At 44.2% G+C, this 26112-nt stretch overlaps 1 protein-coding gene across 2 annotated transcripts in view; it reads right to left on the reverse strand.

The window, feature by feature from the left end:
• Window positions 1-26112, reverse strand: part of UBE3D (ubiquitin protein ligase E3D) — a 274128-nt gene that overhangs the window by 158232 nt on the left and 89784 nt on the right. For both annotated transcript variants that reach the window (XM_088471808.1, XM_088471802.1), the window contains exon 4: window positions 2124-2349. In XM_088471808.1, coding sequence (XP_088327934.1) covers window positions 2124-2349 — 226 coding nt within the window. The remainder of the gene's footprint in view (window positions 1-2123; window positions 2350-26112) is intronic.

Genomic DNA, 26112 nt, shown 5'->3' on the forward strand with positions numbered 1-26112 from the left:
ATACATACATACACACACATATACACACACATACACACACACATTACATACATATATATATATACACTCATTACAAACACACACACATTATATATATATATATATATATATATATATATATATTATTTATTATAGTTTGGCAAATAGGTGGCACTCCAGAGACTTCTACCTCCGTGAACAAACGTTTTATTTTCAAGTTTCGGGATTACATTCCCTTCATCAGGATACACACATGGGACGGAAGGCGGGCAGGTGGGGGGCGGGGCAAAACATATTCTTGCACCTGAGCCCACCATTCTCTAGTTCCGACACTGGGGGGAGGCATTACATGTATGTGGCATAATGCAATATGGAGGGCATTACATGTGTGGTATAATACATTATAAAGGGCATTACATGTGTGTGGCATAATACACTATAAAGGGCATTACATGTGTGTGGCATAATACATTATTAAGGGCATTACATGTGTGTGGCATAATATATTATAAAGTGCATTAAATGTGTGACATAATATATTAGAAAGGGCATTACATGTGTGTGGCATAATGTGTTAGAAAGGGCATTACTGATTTCACCCCCTCCCTGTTACCAACTGCTGTCACAGTCTCCCTGTCACCCAGCGCTATCACCCTCTCCCTGTCACCTACTGCAGTCACCCTCTGCCTGTCACTCACTGCTGTCACCCTCTCCCTGATACCAATTGCTGTCACCCTCTACCTTTTGTCAATCATTGCTGTCACCCTCACCCACTGCTGTCACCCTCTCCCTGTCATCCAGTGCTATCACCCTCTCCCTGTTATCACCTCTTTCCCTGTGACCATCTCCCTGTCGTCACCCTCTCATCATCACCCTCCCTGTTACCAACTACTGTCACTCTCTCCCTGTCACCTATTGCTGTCACGCAGTGCTGTCACCCTCTCCATGTCGTCACCCAGTGCTGTCACCCTCTCCCTGTCGTCACCCAGTGTCGTCATCCTCTCACTGTCACCAAGTGCTGTCACCCTATCCCTGAATATGTATCTTTGGGTATAATTGTAGCTTAGCACCAAGGGTGGTCCTGCTGTATAAGGACTTCATACATATTCATGTGGGGTCTATGTGTTTTTTTTGCAAAGCATAAAAGCATAATTATGTTTTTGCGTAGCCTATGGGGGTTAATCAATTAGACATAGGGTTTCCCCTGTGACTAATTACTGTCAAAAATCCCCGCTGCATGGGGAAAGGCTGTGCAATTAAATAGCCTTTTTCTGTCACCGAAAAATCGGGATTATTTCACAAGGGGCTCCAAAATTTATATCCGCTTACCAAAAAAAATTAGGCTCGGGCCGGCCCTGGTCGTGCGCAGCATCGATTCGGAGTCTCCGGGGTCCCTAACCTCCCAATTTAACCACCTGCGGGCCACTTCGGCCCACGGGTGGAACAGCGGGACAGTAATGTGTGTGGGAGGGGTGTGCCCTCTATGGGTGGCGCCCCTGTGCGACCGCTCAGGTCAAACACCCCTAGAGCCGGCCCTGGGTAAAACCATGCTACACTGCAGGTGGGGCAGATGTAAAATTTGCAGAGAGATTTAGATGTGAGAGGGGTGTGTCCAAACTGAAATCTATAAAGCTGTCCAACATTTGTGGGCTACAGGAAAAAGCAGCCAGTATTTACCCTGCATGCAAAAAAATATAATGTATTTGCACACCTTGCATTGCAACATGGTTTGTCCAGGTGTACAATTACTTGCTATATCTTAATCTATTCCCAAATCTGAATCAGGCCCTTAGCCCACAGTCTGTATGATGTATAATTGCCAAACCCATGACACAACCTCTAGAGAAAGTGCCAAAGAAAGTAGCCTCAATACCTTACTCCCTTTCCTGTGAGTGCTACAGAAGGCACGCGGCAGGGCTCTCTTACTCCGACAGTAAGACAGGATCTACTGAAATGCTATACTGACAGGAGGAATAAATTAACATCAATTCACCTACAAACTTATTTCAAATGGTATTTGATAACAGCTCATGGAAGCACTGAGAAAGATTATCCCAAGGAATAAACCTCATTTGAGATAATAAAGTTATACTGGGCAATATAAATGTACCAATTAGTTGATGTCATTAACTCTAATAACTTACTGAGACATTAGCATCAACTGGATGAGGAACATCTGACATCTCATTAGTCTCTCCAGGGGGGTCTGAAATATTTGCTTTATTCACCAAAAGGAACGTGTCTCCAAGAAAGCAGTCGTTAACCTTGGGAAGGCAACTTCGATTGGCAAAGGGATCAGGGTGGCAGCACCATTCTTCAACCAGAGAGCTCCAGTTCTTACTAGGCAAAGGCAGGACTCTGAGGAACTTCCTGAAAAATAAAAGGAAATGCTATTAACATTTCAGGAGGGTGTGTTTATGTGAAATAAATATAAATCCACCTTATAGTAAAAAACAATGAATTCTGTAAAGGTTTTTGAACAGTGCAAGAATGTTTAAGAGCACATTTATATATGCTGATTATTGTTTAACTTGCAAAATGGAGTGGCTTTAGTTTTGTTTTTCCAGTCTGCTTTCCTTTTATTATTCTATAATAACGAACTAAAATCATACAGAAAGAAGCTCCTTATAAAAGAGACATTTAGCTGCACATCTATATATATATATATATATATATATATATATATATATATATATAGATTACCCATCTGAGGTATGCATGTGCGCTCTCATAGGCACACCGCAGTGCCTGGGTGCCTGACAGTTTTTGAAAGAATTTCATTGTCTAAGATGCAGTTTACATAATTTACTAACATTTTTCATATTTTATCGTTGTACAAGACTGGATATCATTTAATCCTTTCAAAACAAAAGTACAATAAAAAGTAAAAAATATTCTAAATTGCAAAAGAGTAGGGATGATGGAGGGATTGGGATTCCGGAAATGATGATTTTCACGGATTCTATCTTTCTGGATGATGTCTAGATCAGACTGATTACATCAATTTAAATCCGGAATTACATTTCTTTTGTGCATTTTCTCCTGCTGCTCTATTGCATCTCCCTATGGATGTGTCCTCATACACCTATCCTCAACAAGTCATGCGGCACAAGATGCCTGGCGCAAGTTAGCCGCATCGAGCGGTGCAGAGTAGTAATCTGTGTCTTATCTGCATCGCAGACGCAGCGAAACACCATTCAATCTGTACCATAGACGCAGGAATTTTTTTAAATATGTACAAAGTCGCAGAAGAGCACAATGGAACTTAGAGTGAAAAAAAGCCGCCACTGCCGCATCGTATCACTTTGTAATTCAGATTCAGAATCACTTGTAAACAGATGTACAAGTGTTGCATATAAAAAAATCAGTGCAGTCTCGTTAAGCAGTTTTGTCGTATTACATTGCGACTAAGATGCTTTTCAGGCAAAAAAGACGCTTGGCGCTAGCAAAGTTGAATAGGACTTGGCATATCAAGAAGGGTTGTCTTTCCGATAATATGTCCTAAAGATCTTCAAAGTGCCATTTTTAAATGAACGATCAGGCACAAAAGTCTGACCAAATATGTACACGCTACATTTTCTGCACGATAATCTCATCGTTATCGACAAATGTTGTGCAGCAGGCCAGATCAGATAAGCAGATCAGTCAGGTTTTTAAACAATTATCGGCCCTGAGTGCTGTATACACACTGTAAATAAAGCTGGGTACACACTGACAGATATATTGGCCGATCACTAGATTAGCCAATATATCTGCTGCCCGTCGGCCAGTGTGTACACACGAAATGTCTGAACTCCATCGTTCACAGACATATCGCATTGGCTGTGCAGCACAGACGATGGACAGAAAAGTCTGCAGGCATATCTGTCCATCGGCAAGTGTGTACGGGCGGACTGCAGACCTCCCATACACACACAGCGGCAGCCGTGGGGAGGGACACGCCCCCAACTCTCCAACCAGGTCCCAAGAAAATGATGGCCTTTCAGTGTGTATGAACGACCATCATCTGCAGATTTATCTGTCAGGTGTGTGCCCACCTTTACTCAGACTGAGCAGCTGAAAATTGGCCTTGCAGACAGATTATTGCACAGGGGAGATATACAGCGCCTTGAAAAAGTATTCACCCCCTTGGCTTTTTACCTTTTTTGTTACATTACAACCTGTAATTTATTTATTTTTTTTAATTAGAATTTTATGTGATGGATCTGCACAAAATAGTCTAATTTGGTGAAGTGAAATGAGAAAAATATATATAAAAAGAATCTTTATAAATAAAATTCAGAAAATTGGCATATGTAATCACCCCCTTTGCTATGAAGCCCCTCAAAAGTTCTGGTGCAACCAATTACCTTCAGAAGTCACATAATTAGTGAAATGAAGTCCACCTGTGTGTCACATGATCTGTCAGGGCATTCAATCGGGAAGCCGGCTGACATAAGCCCGGCAGCCGGCTTCCTGATTGCTTTATCCCGGCGAGGGTAAAATGACAGGCGTCCAAATCTAGACGCCTGTCATTTTTCGATGCCGGGAGACCGGCACCCGGCATCCCGATCGAAGGGCTGCTGGACGCCTCGAGCGGACAGCCCCGCGTGGGGGGGGTTTAGGTTTAGGGCACCCAGGGGGGGGGGCTTGGGGTTAGGCACCCCCCCGGGAGGGTTAGGGATAGGCTAGGGGGAGGGTTAGGGTTAGGCACCCCCAGGGGGAGGTTAGGGTTAGGCACCCCCCCCGGGGGACTTAGGTTTAGGCAGCGGGGAAGGGGGGATTAGGGTTAGGCCCAGGGGGGAAGGTTAGGGTTAGGCACCCCTAAGGAGGGTTAGGGTGGTTAGGTTAGGTTAGTTTGTACTTATCTAGGGACGATCAGGATTTCCAGCGCTGTCGGGCTGCTGCTGCCGGGATCTCTGCATCTGTCGGCCGACGCTGCCGGGAATCGACCTGCCGGCCATGCGTCAGCCGGTCTTTCATACCGAATGCATCTGTCAGTATAAACACACCTTTTCTGAAAGGCCCCAGAGGCTGTAACACCACTAAGCAAGAGGCATCACACCATGAAGACCAAGGAGCTCTCCAAACAAGTCAGGGACAAAGTTATTGAGAAGTACAATTCTGGGTTGGATTACAAACAAATATCCAAATCTTAGATGATCCCCCGGAGCCAGGGCCGTCATCAGAAATTATGGAGCCCGGTACTGACAAAATAGTCAGGGATATTCTTGAGCAAAACCTGGTTCAGTCTGCCTGCGATTTGATACTGGGACGGAGGTTCACATTTCAGCAGGACAATGACCCGAAGCATACAGCTAAAGCAACACTCGAATGGTTTAAGGAGAAACATTTAAATGTGTTGGAATGGCCTAGTCAAAGCCCAGATCTCAATCCAATTGAGAATATGTGGTCAGACTTGAAGATTGCTGTTCACAAGCGGAAACCATCCAACATGAAGGAGCTGGAGCAATTTTGCCTTGAGAAATGGGCAAAAATCCCAGGGGCAAGATGTGGCAAGCTCATAGAGACTTATCCAAAGCGACTTGCAGCTGTAATTGCCGCAAAAGGTGGTTCGACAAAGTACTGACTTTAGGGGGGAATAGTTATGCACGCTGAAGTTTTCTGTTGTGTTGTCCTAAATGTTGTTTGATTCACAATATAAAAAAAAAAAAAACACAACTTCACAGTTGTAGGCATGTTCTGTGAATGAAATGATGCACACCTTCAAACAATCCACTTTAATTCCAGGTTGTGGGGCAACAAAAACAGGATTTTGGTACTTACCGATAAATCCCTTTCTCCGATTCCACAGGGGACACTGGAGTTCAAGACAGTGGGGTATAGACGGTGGTAGAGTAGAGCCTGGCACCTTAAATAATTTAGAAGTGTGACTGGCTCCTCCCCCTCTATGCCCCATCAGCCCCAGTTTAAGAACTGAGCCCGAGAAGAGACGGAGGACAACAGGAAAACGAGGAGAAGGAGAAGACCACAGAACGGAACAAGACCGACTGAAGGAGAACAGAGGAAACCACTGCAGGGAATCATGCAGTCACACAACCATAGAAGGAACGAAACAACTGGCAGGTATGCAGCGCTGGGCGGGCGTCCAGTGTCCCCTGTGGAATCGGAGAAAGGGATTTATCGGTAAGTACCAAAATCCTGTTTTCTCCTTCATCCCCTAGGGGACACTGGAGTTCAAGACAGTGGGGACGTCCCAAAGCCAACCTCCTGGGTGGGAAGCGCTGAGAACATGCCAACCCTTTGGCCAACCGAACAGGGACCGCCAAGAACCAGAGGTTCAACGGAAAGGCAAGAGCTGAGGATCAAATGTCGTGTGCCAGGAGACAATCAGAACTCCCTGCGGAACAGACACAGAAATACCACAACTTACAGCATAAATAGAATGGAATAAGCGGCTAGCGAGAAAACACCCTCAGGTGAGAAGCATCCTAACGCTGTAAGCTCAGCTGAAAACAGACCAAGCCGGACTGTTGGGAGCAGAGAACTCCAACCCGAATCCATATGAGAAGGGCAGTAACCCGAGAACAAAACTCGAGAAAACCGTACCAGATTCAGAAACAGAAAGCTGCAACAGTCGCAGATAGCAGAATACCAGCACTGTTGGACATAGTCATAAAGATACAAGTAGAACGATACCAATCTACAGAAACAGAGCTGATCCTGTCCACAGACTCCTAACAGAGTATGCAGAGAGGTAAAAGACAAGGCCGAACAGTCACCATAAACCATTCTGGAAGTCCAACTACTACAAAGTTGTAAACCAGCGGAAGGGAGAGACCATAGAAGACTCCAACGAGTGGAGATCACACTGGGAATGAGGCCGAGGCAGCTTGAGAGGATTGAGATTACAATACCTGTCAGAGGGTCAGACAGCAGAACAACCCATTCTGAAAACAGAGTAGAAAACAGCGACTGAACACCTGCAGTCGAAAAGCAAATCACAGCCACAAACTTCAAAACAACAGACAACTTCCAACATGATGGAAGTGCGTAGGCAGTACCAACCGCTGGCCTGAACATAGGGTGAACAACCAGGATACCCTAGTAGTTAAAGAGCACGGATGCAACAGCCACGCAGGAAGCTACCAATATAGGGAAGCATTCCATACCACAAGGCTAGAGCACTAGGACAACCCTGAAGGTACCAGTCAGGTACCCGTCAATGTGATGAAAACATCCACAGAGACTGAACAGGAAATCCACCAGGCCCCCTGCGTAGGACATATTGACTGTCACACTTTAATGTAAAGATGTGCACTAGACCCTCAAAGCGCTTCAGTCCATAATCCCAACAGATCTAGTAGAAGAGTGTCACTAATCTCAATGTTGAAACTATGCACCAGGGAAGCTCTAAAGTGTAGAGCCAACTGATTAAAAAAGCAGATGGCTGCTAGGACCGCAGCTAGGGTGCATAAGGGAGAAAGCGGCTATGCAATGACAGGTTGAGCATTAGTGGGGTAAGCCCGCTTACCTGTGAGCGGCCAAAAGCCCTCTGGACGCTATGTAGAATGTCACTGACCTCTTTCATCTCACAGCAACCTGCCCCGTCAGGTATAGGGAATAGCTTCAGTGGGCTAAGACCCAATGCTCTACAGCACGGACTTCAGTCTGGAGATGTTGCAGTAGAAAACACTGTATAAACTAGCAAAATGTTAGTGGAGGCAGGAAGGTCGTTCAACAGGACTCTATACCTGAGCTTGTTATATTAGGGATGTGTATCCATATAGACATTATACCTATACCACAAAACGGTCTACTAGTTTAAGTATCAGTACATTAACACTTATAATGGAGAAGTGTGTATTACGCCCATCAATCTAATAAAATCCAGGCCTGACCCTGCCTATATCGGCGGGGGCCCTAGGCCTTCATGTAATTTAACAAATGAATCCCTGATTACAGAATAGAACCTGGATTCTCTATGTACAGATAGAATGTACCTAGGGGCCCTTTAGAGACTCATGTTATTGAGATATGTGACAAGACAATAATATGGAGTACCGGAATCTATACTGAGAAGGGTACCTGTACATAGACAGAGTGCATTAGTTATCCCAAGAAAGGAAGGGACATATCTGTAGTGATAACCAATAGGGTTAAAAACCAGGTTTTGCCAATTATTAGAAATTATGCATACAAGTAATGGGAATATATCAGTATATATACACCCGTACATATAGATAAACATAGTTGCATAAGAAGGCCATCTCTTTGAAAGAAAGAGTAGTGCCAACATAGCAAGTTAACTTGTCAGACTCCGGCATCGGGAGATCAGCATGCTATATTTATATATATGTCCTGCTATATCCTGCATTCTCAGTGTCTTATAAGTTTGCTACCAAGTGCAAAGTTAAAATAATCATAGATCACCCTAAAGGGGGGCGCCATAGATAGGGACTAACAAGAAGGAACTATAACCCCAGAAGGATGGAAGTACATATCTTTATATACAAGAAGGCCCCAGTCATGTATAGGGTTCATAATATAAGCAATGTCTATCACTATGTAAGCTGCAGAACATGACTCTAGTCTACAGAGCCACCATTTAATATATATATATATATATATATATATATATATACACACACATACACACAGATAAGCTGACAGCTTTGGTAATCGCAGGCGGCTTCCCATCCGTGGAAATATAGGTACGTACACACACCCACATACAAATCCTTAGGGAGAGATGGTGTAAAGCGGAGTTATTGTACCAACTACTGGATGAGGAGAGTCCAGACTTCAATTGCAGAATCCTTCTTTTAAATAAGCTAAGTACCAGACATAAAACTGATAACAGATCCTACCTCTGCCTTATAAGGATAAGAAGCGATATATATATCTCCACATATGCATACCTACATAGTAGTACATAGATTAGTAGGTGCGATAATATTTAAAATTAGAACATGAGCAATACACGTATATGTTCTATAGCAGGGCTTAGTATAAATACATGTGGCTTACCTCAACGCAGGGAGACTGCTCAAGTGTTGCGTGTAGCCATCAGCCTGCTACGGTGTAATGGGCAGGATATTTTATCAGTGTGCTGTCCCAGACTGGTATCGAACCTGGGACCCTTCTGTTACTGGAGTGCTCGCCTTAATCAGTTGAGCTATATATGTGTGCAGAAGAGTAACAATCCACAAACTTAAGGGATTACTGTCCCCAAAAAGTGAGCTGTATTCTAACAGAGCCTCCCCAACATATTAAAAGGGAGACCTGTCCCTTGGGAAAAACCACAGCGCAATCCCCCAATCTAAACAGGGGATAAAGGCCTGCTGTTGTTATTAACACAGCTAAAGAAGTGGCCGTCCCGGCCTCTAATGCTGGGCCACAGGGATGGTAAGCCCAATATGGGATTCTTGTTCCTGAGAATGGATGATTCGGGAGGACCTGACCCAAGGCCTGCCCCCTCAGCCAACGCTGGGTTGAGACCCAACCCAATGGAGAGTTCTCCTCACCCACAGATATCGTTTCAATATTTTTGTATATGTGCTGCCAAAGCGTGCACTGGAACATTGTCAACCTTGCACAGTGTGCTAATTAACCTCTCTGGAATAAGGCTTGTCCATAGACCACCCGATTAGCAGAGTAGAAAAAAAGGTATACACTATATATATATCTATCTATATCTATATATATATATATCTATATCTATACATATACATACACACACACACACATATATATCTATACATACATCCCTATATGGGATTACATATACATCTACATACACACACACACACACACACAACACGTACATTGTAGGCGCTGGGACACGGGGAGCGATCTGCAGAAGTGACAGAGATGACTCTTACACTGCGCTAGGGTAAAGTTATACCGCGCTGTGTGCGCAAAATGTCCATGCTAGCCTGGAGGAGTCCCGGCTAACATAAGCTGTCCCCTCAACAGAACCGCATAAAGCGGAGTCATAGTGCACCTGCTAAGCGCAAGTTTGAGGGAGGGGCAGCAAAAGGCTAGACATATCCATCAGAGCAGCAGGTGTTAGGGCAATGAGCTATACTGCTGTGGAGGGCGCCGAAGCGGCTTAAACACAAGAGCCCCGAAGTAGCTAGCGCCGGAGCTTATACATTAAAGCACCGCCTCAGCAGACTAACAGCTACTCTGTTATAAAACACACACAAGCACAGGGAGAATATACAAACTCCACACAAACCCATGACCTCAGTGCTGTGAGGCGGCAATGCTAACCATTATACAGTCTGTGCTGCCCTGTTAAATATATACAGGCTGCCTCAGTGCGACTGGCGCTGTACCTACAGTGAGAGCTACAGCGCTTTTCGTAAGTGATAGCGCAGTCAGCCGTCTGTCACTTACCTGACCTACAGTTAACGGAGCTTCAATACACATCTCCCCCTTGTGGGGGGAGGGGCAGGAGACCCGGACTCAGCCGGCGGCGGGACCCTTTTCTTCCCCGAGCAGGAGTGAGTCAGTGCTGTGCTACACAACGGACCCTCTTAATAAAAGGGGGAGTTGTTTATATTGTAAGCTGTCCCCTCTCCTTAAGAGGGAAGCGCGCTCCCTTGCCGGCGCTGGTCCGCGCTGCATACTCTTAAAAGAACACCTCTCCTGCTAAGCAGGAGAGGAGAGCCTCAGCTGATGTCCACTGCTCCAGTGAAATGACTCAGCGATGTGCTTGCCGGCTATTACTGCTGCGGAGCAATAAGGGGGAGAACCCTTACAAATGGCGCCGCTGTTGCAGGACGCGCCATAAGTGTTTGTTTAGGGCGGGTCTCGACGCCGGGTCCGTGCGCTGATTAAGACAGCGGGACTTAGTAGCCACAGCAGCCCGCCATGTGTGAGGAGGGCAAGCGCGATCGGCGCTGCTAACGAGCTCTCCTATGCAGCAGCGCCGACAGCCGCGTGGTGCCCACAGCGCGGCAGTGAGGAGGAAACCCGACTAAAATAGGCGCCGCTAGATTGCATGACGCGCCTCCAGCAGCCCCAGCGACGACCGGGGCTGTAATTTGCGCCCTCGCTGGTGACCCCCTTGTATCCGAAGTCGGGGAGAGGGTGGTGCGGGGCAGGGGAAAGTCGGGCCCTCCTAACAGTGACAGTGTCACTGAGCCCAGCTATACTTCCACTGCTCCTGCTAATCAGGAGCAGTGGTCATACTTACAGCTGTTGCGGCCGGGAAGCTGGGCTGAGGGGGCGGAGAGGAACCCGGACACATGCCGGTGTCAGCAGTGGCGGGTCTTCTCGGGGTCCGATGACTCCTTTGTGTGTGCCCCCTCCTCAGGGTCACCGGACACAGGCTGCAGTAGCCGTGTGGTGCCCTTCCCGGCGGCTCCCACGTAGCAGGCAGACTGCCACAGCAAGCAGCCTGCCTGTCCTCAGCTGTAACTGTTATAAAAATTAAAAAATATGAAAAAGGCTGGAGACAGCCTGATGTGCGACCGGCTCTCTCGGGCACATTCTAAAAACTGGGGCTGATGGGGCATAGAGGGGGAGGAGCCAGGCTCTACTCTACCACCGTCTATACCCCACTGTCTTGAACTCCAGTGTCCCCTAGTGGATGAAGGAGAAACATGAAAAATGCAAAGGGTAGGAGGTGAATACTTTTGCAAAGCACTGTAGTCATAATGTTGAAATTTCAACTTTGAACAGATCGGCATATGCAGAATGTCGACATGTTCACAATGTTGACATGTGAAATGTTGACATTCTGCATGTATGACAGCGGAGGATTAGGGTTAGGTTACGGGAGGGGAGGTTAGGGTTAGGCACTAAGAGGAGGGTTAGGGATATACTGACCACCGGAAACACCACTGGATCTGCCGGAAGTCATCATCACCTGACCGCCGTATCCGGAAGACAGGGCTGGAGCCGCCGAACCCGACGTACCAGATAAGTCACCACTAGACTACGAGGAACGTTGTAGACATTCTTGTCATGTTGATATTGGAAAGAACGATGAATGTCGACAAAATATACCACACCCTTGCACAGTGTGTACCTAGCTTTACTCTCTCAAGATTCACAAGCATCTTGGCTGAATAAATTATATGGGGGAGATTCCCTCTTAGCAACATCTAAAACGAGAGAGTCAATGAAATTAGTCTCTTTATGGGATTGTAGAAAAACAGATTTTTTAATAAACTCCTGTCATTCATTAACTTCTCATTTGGGCCACTGTCTGATATCCATGCTGTGCTGCAATTTTGATCCCTGGGTCCAATTCTTCCAACCCAAAACCCTGCCCGATATTAGGGCCTGATTCAGCAGGGATAACTATTGCAATCACAGCTCCATAATCGCAAGTAGGTCTGCTGCAAAAATACGCTAAGGAATGCAATCGCAAAGCCGTCGCACAGCCAGCATAGAGGTGCCCACTATCTCACATCCGTAATACCTCGCAGTCCTGCGTGTACACCTGTAACATCGGTCCTTCATGCAGAATTACAGCAGATCTGACCTGCAGCAGAAACTGCAAGTCTTGTTGAATGCAGTGGGTACCCAAGCTGCGTATGCTGTCACAGTTGCTACTTTATGCACGCCCAGGAAACGGCGTTCAAACGGACATACACACCTGCGTTTTTTCGACCACTCCTCCATCACCACCCCCAAACGCTCACAGCCTGTCACTCACTCTGCGATGGCTTTTATTCCGCTTGAGTGATCGCAAAACAATCGTAATGCTAACTCACGCACGCGCATTGTAGGGACCATCGATCGATCTGCATAAGCTCTTGCAGTTGCGATTCATGCTGAATCATGCCTCCAATGCACTTTTGACAGACAAAGTCAAATTACTGAGAAAGATGCTTAAACATGTTACAATGAATTAGGAGCTTATATTGAAATATTAGATATAGAGACATGGTCACATATTATGAAGCTTTTTGAATCCACCGATTGATTTGATAAATTTCTGGTCACATAGTGGGGAATTATAGTTCTTTCCTATGAGCCAAATGTCTACTGCTCCTATCCTTACTACTCCCCCACTTCTATTCTTTCTGCCCTCCGCCCTCTACTTTACCCTCCGCTTGTTCCATGTGGATCCATCATGTGGAATAAATAGAATAGGTCGACAATGTCACTGTCAGCAGCAGGGGATCCAGTCAAGATGCCGGCGGACAGGATGCCTGACGTCAGGATACCGACACCGGAATCCCGAAGCCCCTCAGAATACCGACGCCGGCATCTCGAAGGGATCAAAATACCAATGTCTGCATCCAGAAGATAAGTGTGCAGGTTAGGTTTAGGCTGGATATTTGGTTATTGACCTGTCTGGGTGGGTTAGGCACCAACCGGAGAGGGTTAGGATGCGGGTAGGGGGGGGTTAGGCACCACCGGGGGGGAGGTTAGGGTTAGGCAACACCCGGGGAGGGTTAGGTTTAGGGTGCGGGAAGGGAGGTTAGGTTTAGGCACCCCCGGAGGGAGTGTTAGGGGGGGGGGGGGGGCGGGAGAGGGGGAGGGTTAGGCTACTTACCAGCCCCTGTCAGGATGTTCACCATCGGGATGCCACTGTCTCTCTTCTGACCACCGTTATGCTGTCCGACGATAAATCATACAGATTCTGGCAGCAGCATGCCAGCACGATATCGTCAATGTTAAAATGCTACTTAAAAGATTTTAACTGTGTCGACAGTAGAACTTGAAGCATGCTATTAAGATGCTTTGCCCTCAATGTCCACTTAGCTAAACTGCACATGACTTTTTTCTCTCTCTCTGTACCAGGTGAATTTTTTTTTTTAGCTATTTTTCTTGCTTAGAATGAATATTTTGACTGTGTCTGTGTAGAGTTTCTCGTTCCTAACAAAAGTACATTATGATTGATGTTTGACAGAGAAATTGTCTTGGATTCTTTCTCTAGACCTCTTTGAGGATATGTGTCACCTGATAACTGTACATTTTATATCAATTCATTGTGTTGCAACACTACCAGTTTTATTTGTGTAATGTTTTATGCAAAACCTTTATAAAAACAGACTTGCAAAAATAAAGTATGCTAAAAAAGGAAACAAATATTATCATGCACTTAATACAAACATTGCATGCAATGGGCAAACAGTCCAAAAATATAATATAGTTGCCATCTAATGCTGTTGTCACAGGAATTTCTTGACTTAACACAAAACTAATGGCAGGAACACACTAGACGATGTATGTACCCAGCGACGGCAGATACGACAGCACAATACTGTATATCACACTGCACAATCTAGTGTACGACCGCCTGATATATCGTTCCCCCACCGCATCCAATAGCATGGTGTCCGCTACGGGATCTTCAGACTGGCCTGCACTGCAAGCATATGACGATTGACGTGTGAGAGCGCACAATAGTGCGTACACACAGGACGATTTGTCTTTCAGATTTGCCTCAAAACAACAAATCGTCCAATATAAATCTGGTGTGTACCCAGCTTAATATGAAATTGTACTACCGGTCTACCCTCACAGGGGACTGCAGTAATCAGCTACGGCCATGTGTGGGACTTGCCTTCCAACATGAAAACTGACCAGTGAACCAATATACAACTGTATATTACAAAAGTCATGGGGGCCCAGGACACCAGTAGTTCTATCAGTTGAGTGTTGGGAGACGTGTTACAGTACAAATTTAGTTCTGAATGGATGTTTTCTATAAAACTAACTATTCATAAAACCAGAGTGGTCTGTAAGGAGCGTTTTTCAAGTTTCAGACGTTTATATTCAAAGACAAGTAGATATTTGGTGATAGATGAGGCTGTGTGTTAGAACTATACATATAAATTCCAGTCACTTAATCCTCAACCCTACAGTCCCAGCTTTCTTATTACAATGAAATCCAAAAGAGACGTCTGGCGACAGATTTACAGATTCAGATGATAAATAACAACATAAAATGCTGCAGAAGAACTGTTCAACTCAAGCTGTAGTGTTTAAATTAAAAAGTGCAGTACAACTGCCTTATAATATACATGATGCATTGTTTACATTTAATTCTAAAGGTGACTTTATTGTTTATATTCATTTGCCAACATTACAAAAGAGAAATCTGTGATGGTTAAAGTCTGTTAATTGTCAGAAGACATTAACTCAAAATAGTAGACTAATACACAGTGGTGTTAATTTAAGAATTTTAGACACATTCTCAAAAACTATTTAATGCATTTAAAGTTGATAGCCTAAAAAAATAACATAAGCAAATTACCAAAAGGTCATTTAGAATGTCGCTGTTGCCTTTAAAGGATATTACCATTCTGTAAAGTACAATGAAGTTGTACAAGGATGATCATAAAGTACATAGGGGCAGATGTACTGAGCCTTGGAGAGAGATAAAGTGGCGAGAGATAAAGTACCATCCAATCAGCTCCTAACTGAAATTTTTCAAACACAGCCTGTAACATGGCAGTTAGGAGCTGATTAGTTGGTACTTTATCTTTCCACTTTATCCCTCTCAAAGGCTTAGTACAGCTCCCCCATAGTAACAAAATGCTTCAGCGTAGCTTAGAGATGCTTTAGTATATGCCCTTCTTACATTGTGTTAAAAAAAAGAATGCAACACAGGTAAGGCTTACTGGCCAATGATGGCGGTAGAACCAATGTGCTGCTATGTTCGAATACAGTTACAATCTCATCAAACGGGACTTGCTTTGACATTCTCAGCAACACATACCTGCATTTTGTTCCCTTTCTCCCAGGCTTTCGAGCCATCCACCTAACTTACGGACCCATTTCTCACCCAGGAGTAGAGGCTTACATCTCCAGTGTTTGGTGGTTAGCGACTTCATGACTGACTAACATCGATCCTACTTTCAACAAGGGTTGTGGAGTCTGTATGCAAAACTTTCGATTTTGACTCCTATTTTACTACTCTCTGACTTAGGGGCAGATTTAAGCAAAGCTTGGAGAGAGATAAAGTAGACAGAGATAAAGTGCCAACCAATCAGCTCCTGTCACTTTACAGGCAGTGTTTGAAATAAGACAGTTAGGAGCTGATCGGTTGGTACTTTGCCACTGTCCATTTTATCTCTCTCCAAGCATTGATCAACTCTGCCCCTTAATGTGGGTACTTAATCACTCAGGTCAGTGCAGCATTCTTTAGACCTACAAGAGTGCTCAAAAGCACTAGAACATTGGACACAGCACCTCACCTTGGCTCGTAACATCGCTAATAGGACCCTGGAGGGCTGGCAATATGTGACGTGGTCCGTTGAGTCATGGTTCCAGTTGGTTCAGGCTGATGATAGAGTTTGGGTGTGGCACAGACCCCATTTGTCAACATGCACTGTGCAGGCTGACGGTGGTTCCATAATGGTGTGGGGTGTGTTCACGTGGCATGGGTTAGGTCCGTCTGAAAAAGTCATTGACCAGTAACTGCTACGTTGCATTGCTTGATGACCATTTGCAGTCCTTTATGGGACTTCATGTACCCCCACAACGATGGAATATTTCATGAGAATAATGCACCGTGTCATCGGCCCTAAAACTTGGTTAGAGGAGCCATCTGGAGAGTTCAGACGAATGGTGTGGCCACCTCGTTCGCCCGACATAGACCCAATCAAGATTTATTTGATGTAGTGGAAAGATCTATTCACACCCATGATCCTGGACCTACAAATATCAGGGAGCAGTGTGAAGTTATCCAGATGGCATGGGTCAACATCTCTCCAGAGGTCTTCCGTCCATTTGTGGAATTGATGCCATGTCAAGTTGCTGCACTTCGCCGGGCTAGAGAGGGTCCTACACGATACTAGGCATCTATCCTATTACTTCTGGCACTTCATTGTATTGTTACAAAATAAACTGAAGTATAGAAAAGGGCAGCTTTGGTTACTTTACACACCTCCCCCTGTTCAAATACGGGGAAGAAACTTTTGTCCTAGTATCGGGCAAGTTTCATGAGACAGTCAAGAGTGTGTTATAGAAGTCTTTGCCCTTGCGATAAGAAATAACAAAATTATATGTTTGCAAGGCCAATTTCCATCTCAGAAACTTCCCATTATCCTCCCGCAGTCATCTGTAGACAGTTGAAGGTGTTATGGTCAGACAAAAAAAACTCCCAGCCATACAAATAGCACTACAATCTTTGGACATCCCACAATATGGCCAAACATTCCTTTTCCAATGTGGTATATGCCATCTCCCAGGCCAGTAGCTTGCAGGATAAATTTGCCATAGAGCACTCTTGAACATCCTCCCCCAACTGGCTCAGCACAGTGCCCAGTCGAAGACCTGATACATCAGTCTGCACGATGAAGTCTCCAGAATTCTGGCCCAGATAACACTGGGCTTCTGGAAAGTATCACATTCAGTCTGTTCAATGCCTGCTCACAGTCAATTGTCCAGTTGATGTCAACTGTATTTTTTGGATGCTAAATCGGTCAAGAGTTAGGTGACATGGAGTGGTTTACTGTGACATGACATTTTGGTAATATTGGGTCATTCCCAGGAACTTCCTCACCTGCTTTTGATTGATGGGTCAAGGCCACTGAATGATTGTTTCAATTTTACCTGGACAAATCCTGCTTTTACTGACACAATGTCCCAAATACAACAGTTTAGACATATCCATCTCACATTTATCAGATGGTCAATTCAGCATCTGCAATTCTGTGTAAATCCTCAGTTATGTGTGAAAGGCGGACCTCTCATGTCATGCTGAAGATAGCTATATCATCCAAACTCTTTGGCACTCGCGTATTAGATCATCAACTGCACAATGGAATGCGGAGCACTCCTGTGTTTCCTTGGCAAGAAGTATCTGCCAATACCCATTAATAAGGTCATAGTAAACATAAAGTAGCCCACCCCCAGCCAAACCTGGAGATCATCTATGCTAGGAATAGGGTAAACATAGGTCACCGTGGCATTGTTCAACTTTTTAAAATCTTGCAGAAGCACATGCTACAATCCTTTTTTGGTAGAAACACAACCACGGCTGTCTATGGGCTGTTACAAATGCACAATTACAAATTATTCCAGCATATCATTAACCTTGTGTTTGATCACTGCTGACAACTCTGGGCTCACGGGAGCAGCTTAATTGGCCGTGCCCCTCTGGTGTCAAAATGATGAGCAACCAATGTGGTGTGCCAGGTATGGTGGTAAAGTAGAACCTTTTGGCCTTGAATACCCTTCGCATCTGCTGTTTTTGACTCATGGACAACTGGTCTCAAAGTCCAACTCCTAATCTCTTTTTAGTGGTGACCAGAATGTCTGAGATGGGGTCAGACTCTGGGTCATCCATAGGTGGGGAGCTGATGGCTTCCACACTTACCTCTTTAGTTACTTAGGCCTGCAGTCTGTTCATACTTCATATGATAGGTACTTAATCTGCTGGAACTATCCAGGGCTAACACATAATTAACCTTACCCCAATGTTCAATTATTATATAAAGACCCGCCAAGGCCAATAGCCAGCTATCAAACAAGGACCTGGCGATCGCAATACCCTCTTCTTCAGTGTTGTTACAAGCCAACTGCATCAATCGCTGCAGTATTTCTCATAGCTTTGACATACGCCAGACCAGAATCTTCAGGTTCCTTGTGTCATATTCATCAGGGTACAGGTCCCCGTTACTGGATCCAGCGGTGTCACCTTACTGCCATCCACGCCGGCTGCCTGCGAAATCCCTGAGATCTGTCGTCACTCATCTATAAATGTGGCTCATATCCCACTTCTGGTGGCTCCCGCTGTTCTGCATCATGAACGCCGCCATCTTGGACAGTATAACATGATCCGCTCCGACAAACAATTCTCCAGCAACTCCGTTCATAATTCATCTAGCCTATTAGTGCTAAAGGCGCGCTATTTAAACCAGGAATTGCTTACAGCTCATTACCAGTAAAATGTTTCTCCCTGAAGAGCAGTACCTTGGCTCCTGGTTCTGTTTTGCATACCTGAATTCTGGACCTAAGATGTAAGCATGGTTACGATGATGATCCGGATGCTGCGTCTTCGGATGTGGCACTCGGATCTGCAATGCTGGCTGGAGGCATCTTCCGACGCAAACCCTGGTCTCGGCATTCCCAGAGAAAAGGGTTGAAAGCCCTGTTCCTGGGAATGCAGGCCAGCACCACTCCCTCCTCGCCCGCATATGGTAACAGCCTGTCAATCAGGCAGTGCCTTGGAGACATTGTGAGCGAACTCACAAATGGAGACCTGCACATGCCTAGCACATACTGTATGTCCTCACGCCATTGGAGATGTATGCAAACTAGGGATGTGCAGGCTCGGATAGGTTCAAGTTTGCACGTTGAGTTCGGATTTTTCCTTAAAAAAAAAAACGGAACTCAGAAAGAGGCAAAACGTCATCTTGGGAACACAATAAGAAAGAAAATGGGAGCGCTGGCAGTGGCTGCTGATTTAAAAAATCATTATTTATTTTAATTGCACAAAATACAATCTCAAACACTTTTGTTTAAAATATCAAGATAAATGAAGAATACAGATGGATTCAATCAATTAGGCTAATAGTGCCTTACTGTTAAAATGTGAAACCGGTTCCACCCTACAATATTAGTACATATCAATATATAAATCACTCCAGAGACTAGTATAGAGATCTCTTATATAGACATATATATATTGGAGCATCAATCGAAAAATCATTGGTCACAATTTTCCAGCATGGATTTAATAGTTGTCAATATTTATGTCCACTTATACCCAATTGATAGAGGGTTAAATGTATAAAGAAGAAGCAGCACAGCTCATTCAGCACAGATTAGAGTGTTAGTATTGCAGTGTTAGTAAATAGGTAGTTCCTAATATAGGTACATTATCATCCAACCATGTAGGTGGAGAAGCAAAGTGTATCTCCATCTGTATTCTTCATTTATCTTGATATTTTAAACAAAAGTGTTTGAGATTATATTTTGTGCAATTAAAATAAATAATGATTTTTAAAATCAGCAGCCACTGCCAGCGCTCCCATTTTCTTTCTTATTGTGTTCCCATTGTGAATAGGTGGACTTCCAGATCCACTGTGTGGGGGCAGCAGGAGTGGTATAGATTTTGGCCTAATTGGTGATTTATATTGGTAGCGCCCACTTTTTTCTCCTTTTGCAGTTTATTAAAACGTCATCTTGCATGGACGAACATCAACTTTTGTCCAGGAATGATGATGTTCGACCATGCAAGATGACGTTTTGCCTCTTTCTGAGTTCCGTTTTTTGGAGGGAAAAATCCGAACTCAACGTGCAAACTCGAACCTATCCGAGCCTGCACATCCCTAATGCAAACCATCAAGTTTGAGTACATCTCTGAATGAGGCTCCAAGTTTTAATGATCCTGCAGTGTGCTACAGCACCCAGTTCCTACTCCAGTCATGCTTCCGGCTACCATAGGCTGACTTGATATCCTGCATCTAGTCTCAGTATCTGTTCCTCATCATTCTGTTGCATCAGTTATTGTTACTACCAGTGGTCTGCATGAAGAATAGTATAGTCAGGCCATCCAGCTTCATTTAAACTCAAGCAAATACAGCTACTGTAGTTACAGGGTCCTGAATTGAATCAACAAACTCCAAGTGACGTGACAATCCTGCAGCAGGTCAAAGGGCCCTTGTGCCCTACGTCTGTAAAACAACTTAATGGGACAGAACTAACTTGCTGCAATTCACAATACACAAACAGCTGCAGTTAACGTAAGTCCACAACAATCACTTAAGGGTGTCAGTGGATCAAGTATACAGTCGGTTGGACCGGGGATGGTTTGGAATGGTGCAAAGGGGACATGTTCAACATCTATGGTGCCACAGCTTCCAAATACCTAGTAGCGTAGTCCAACGCAGCGAGTATAAGCTTCAACCAAGTACTGCTGGGTTTACTCAGTGAACCAATGATGTACAATAATTGATGACGGGTATTATATGAGGGGAAACACAACCAGGTGGACCCCCAAGGCTAGGTAATGTCTAATATCCTGGTTGATTCCTTTACAAAAAAAATTGCAACAGCTGGGCACGAATATTGCACGCACCCTAAGTGCCCTGCTACTGGGGTGTCATAAGCTAACTAACAATTTAGCATGATAATACTGTTGAGAGACCACTAACTGCCTTTTGGCCAGCTCTGGATCAGTTATGCCCATCCCAGTCAGTAGTATGTACTGTTTTTCACCAATATGAAGCTATAACCATTGGAGTGATCCTCAGACCTTTTAGTAGCATTTCTTAACCCCGCCAGTGACTTTTCCAGCTATTGGGCACTGCTTTTCCTAGGTTTAAGTTAATTTTGGGCAATTCTGTCAACTGCGCATTGTCACTTATCATAGGCGGTTTAGGGGTCATGGAAGCAGTTTCCTGTGGAGATTTTGGGATGGTGACTAAGGGACTAGAACACTCCAAGTGCTGCTGACTGGACTTTCTGTGGATCCTACCTAGCTCCCACAAAATAAGTAATTCCCCTTTAGCAAGCCCTCTAAAACCCCTACTTCAACCTTCCCCACTCTGCACCTCCAATGTAGATGATCCCAGCCAGGGATAATGTGATTGCCTTCAAGGCCCTCATGGGCCTGTCCTTTACATGGCAGCCTTACCTCCACTTGGTTTTTGGCTTCTCTAATATTCCTGTGACAAAAGATACTAAGTCCATTCTAAAAGATCTGAAAAATGCTGCCAAAGCTCTTAACCAAGCCCACGGTAGATCCTCTTCTCACCACTATTTGTCTGGTACATTTGCATACATTTCTTTATGACAATGGACAATATCACCATGTCCGCTACAGATGGATTCCAGAAATCTTCCTCATATAAATCATGCATAAAACCTCAATTATAATAGTGACCACTTGTCTCTACCTCCACTGAAGCTCCCCCAGTGTTATTTTTAACTTCAGGTTTTGCACAAGCCTTCAGTTGCTTTTAAGAAAAAGCAACTTAAGAGTTCTGTCCACTTCCCTCCCATCGTTCCCTTCTTCCGCTTCACCCACTCAGAATTCTCTCACTTGTTCTCTCTATGGCACTCTATTATGATTTCACCTAAGGTGGAGTTTATATGTCATGTATAAATTCTCTGTGAATTACATTAAGAGTTAAAAAATCTATATACTGTATCATTAACTGTAGCACCACAAGAGTATTTTTTTTTTTCTTTTTACACCAGGACACTGGTAGAATACACACATTATCAGATGTAATGTACATTTATGTATGTGTGAGGAACAAGTATAGGGAAATTGCTGTTAATAGGGAGTGTACCTCTGCTGTATGCAAAACGATTTGCAGACTGGTTGGGTGGTTTCTTACTGATCATTTGCTCAGTGAGTAGTAACAGCACAGCACATTAATTCTGAAGTAAGTGAATTAAAAACCACTCTCTTGAAAATCTAGTTCAAATCATTGTAAAAATCAATAATACAGAGTCATATTTAAAATCAGGAAGTGGAAGTAAATAAAGTTTTGAAGAAAGTACTCTCCTTTTATTGCTGCAATTAAAAAGTTACTTCAACTTTGAGGTCAATGGTTCTTAAAGTGCTATTATCATTTAAAAGAAATGTAAAAAAAAATGCATGCAGTTTACAATAGTTTTCCATGCTAGTGGAGTTACATAATGAACAGAGATACCTACACATGTATTTAATGTAGTCGGCATCCTGGCGTGTGGGATGTCGACGTTCTGAATAACGGCGCCAAAATCCCGACTGGTTGGGATCCCGGCACCAGTAGCCTGACCGCTGGCATCCCGAAGGTAAGTATCGGGGTGTTAGGGGGAGGTTAGGGTTAGGTATCGGGGTTAGGCATTAGGGGGAGGGTTAGTGTTAGGCACCGGGTAGGGCGTGTTAGATTTAGGGTGCGAGAAGGGGGAGGCTAGATTTAGGCACCGGGGAGGGGGTGTTTGGTTTAGGGTACAGGGAGGGGGAGGGTTAGGCACAGAGGATGGAGGGTTAGGGTAGGGGTTAGGAATTCATTCACCATGCGATCCTATGGGTGTCGGGATGCCGCTGTCGGTATTCTGACTAGCTGCATCCCGACAGCCGGGATTTCATACCAACCCCTACAAACATATTATATACAAGAGGACATTCTATTCAAACCTCCTGTTGACTGACAAGTGCCACACTTACAGTAAAGCAACAGAATGCCTCTGCCAGACAATGCTTTTGATTTGATTTGTTGTGTGCAAAGGTACTATATTTGTATACAGACACAGAAATAAACTCATCAGGGAACACCTTTTCCCTGTAGTGATAGTGCTTTATCAGCAATTGGATATTATTATTTTATTTTTAATGACAAGAAAGTTTCTGGACAATGTTGAAGCTCTCACGTTTGTAGAACACAATAATCGTATATATATGCCAGCAGAAACAGTACTATCCATTAATTAGACATCAATAGTTAAAACGCCCAGTTTTAAGTACTGTAGCTACTGCAATACTTAATCTGGGCATACACGTGCAGATAAAAGTCAGACCGACAGACATTTTATCTGGCAGCATGCCAGCCGCAGATGTCCACGGCATACACTGAGATTTCTCACAGTGTATTAGCCAGACATCTGCGCTCCGCTCCCCAGGGGAGGAGACATTTCCCTGTACCTTCCATGGGAAGGAAGACAGGAAATGTTGCTCTGTCGGCCGCGGCTGGGCATACACAGCCCGATACGGCCGACAGTTTACCTGTTAAATATCGCATCGGACGGCATGCAGGACAAACAGACATGCCTGATCGAGCAATATTTAACCCTCGGTCACCCGCACACAAGCTACAATTATCGGGGCGATCCGTGGATAGTTGGCGGATCGGCCCGATAATTGCAGCGTGTATGGCCTGCTTTAGTAGTATACCACTGTAGTAATGAACAAGAACATAGTAATGTCCTGTAATATGCTAGCAATAATACCCAGTAATAATAAGCAGTAAAAAATAATATTCATAGCGCGTGATCACACTGACCCCACCACTTCTGACTCAGCCTCATTATCAGTTAACTAGCTACTAGTAATGCGCCCCCTGCATAGCTCACTATGACAAGTTAGTGCCACATCTCCCGGTGATATACAAGGTGGTGGCTACACAGTTCCCACTGCTGCACCTTCCGAGACATACCCTCCCTCTCCTTTTCCTCCTTTGAGGTCCACTCTATCCGTTTCTTATACCGTATTCATCTTCATGTTGTGGTTCCTTCTTCCACTTCCTAGATAGCTTGCCACCTGGCTTATAGTCCTATGACTAGTCTTCCTTATGCCTACAAATTCCTTGAGAGGATTGTCTATCTCCACCTCACCTCATTATTTTCTATCCACTCACTTCCTGACCCTCTTCAAACTGGCTTCCGTACCATCCACTACACTGAAAGTGCCCTCACCAATGTCACTAATGACCTTCTCATGATCAAATCCAAAGGTCACTTCTCTATCCTCATCCTCTGCCACCTTCAACACTGTCGGCAAACCTCACCTCCTACATACTCTCTTACCAGGCTTGCACGATTTAAATCCATCAGCCTCTGTGTCTCTATCCTATCAAAGCCCTACTTCACAAACCACTCCTTTTTTTCTACCTCTCCCTCACTTCTTCTACCTCTAGGCATCCCTAAGGGTCTATTCTTCGCTGCCTTTAAAATTTGCCTGTACATCTCCTACTTTAAAATCTCATCAGCTCTTTCTGTCTTCAGTACCATCTATAGGAAGATAACACTCAAATTTCTCTCTCTTCCCCTGACATCTTTTCGCATCTCAAATTTTGCCTGTCTGATATCCCCTCCTAAATGTCCCAAGGTGATATGGATTAATCTGGAGTCCTCTGACAGAATAAAGTATGTCTATTGTCCTACAAAATCAAAAGTTCAATGCAAGGTTTTAGGTCCCCACTGTGAAATATGGGGAGGGGGGGTTCTCTAGTAGGGGCATTGGTCATCTACACTGTGTAGAGGGTATCATGGATCAGTTTGTGCATGGAGAAATCTTAGATAAACAAATGCTAAAGTTTGCAAATAGAACATTCCCAAAAATTGATCTACAAACATCAACATGATTCGGCATTACTTCCACAAAAAAAAAAAAATGTACTAGAGTGGCCATGTCAAAGTCCTGATCTAAATTGCACTTGTGGGAAGAGCTAGACAGACGTGTAAGGACCCAAGAGTACCAAGACACTTTTTTCAGAGCTTTATAAGGGGACTGGGCAAATATTCCTTAGGAACGTTTACTCAATCTTGTTGAGTCAATGCCCTGACGATGCCAGGCCATAGTAGCACCAACTGGTTTTGTAAAAAAGAAAAAAAAAAAAGTACTAGTGTGGTTGTCTTGAAATACTCTGTTTTGTGTTTTTAGTTTGATCAATGTTATGAATATAATGAAAAGGTTTTGTACTGTCAAAACACTTTTGAGTCTATTTTTATATTCTCATAACTACATAGTGTGCAGTGACCAAGTCTCCGTTTAAATTGAAACGAAACGCATTGACATCACAGACAGCTATCCCAACAGTACTATCCGGAGTACCTGGAGCGGCAAGCTCACTCATACTGCACCCTCCCTGGAACAACCAAATACCGATCACCCACGTGTTTAGCCTGCATACCCGCAGCACTAACGTGACCTGCCTAGTAGGAGCTAAAGCAGGAGGAAGCGGCGATCTCCTCACTGCCAGTGAGCATAGTAGACACACCACGCTGACAGTCCAAACACCCGGGCAACATTAAATAACATCAACGGGAGGTGCGGGAGTTGGAGCATATACCACCATCTACAGTGAATCAAACGTCGTACAAAGTCAACTTTGATCTTGGCTGGGACACCAGCACAGATTATCTGAGTCACCTTTATAAGGTATTGACACTTTTTTATTATCCACGATATATGAACTATTACGTTCAACTTACATTTTCTGCATTGTGGATGAAAGTTCCTATTTATGTAAGAGAACTGGTATACCAACTTACTCGGGACTTCTAATAATCGATCTCTAAAGTGTTTTAATTACTTACTATTTACTTATATGCCATATTAATGTGTTTTGTATTTATGTGAATAGGTCTACATGAATAAGATAAAATCTTAATCTCTTTTTTTGACACTTGCTGCATTCACGTTTCATTCATTTAGATACTATTATAAGGAAGCCTTCCTGATAAGGATATGTGGTGTAAGCCTGCAATTAATTAGACTATTATTATTCACACACATCTGTAATGTGTCAGTATTAGGGATGCTAGGGACCATCT

The sequence above is a fragment of the Taudactylus pleione genome, unplaced genomic scaffold (assembly GCF_031769625.1).
Source record: "Taudactylus pleione unplaced genomic scaffold, aTauple2 ptg000015l, whole genome shotgun sequence".
Classification (NCBI taxonomy): Eukaryota; Metazoa; Chordata; class Amphibia; order Anura; family Myobatrachidae; genus Taudactylus; species Taudactylus pleione.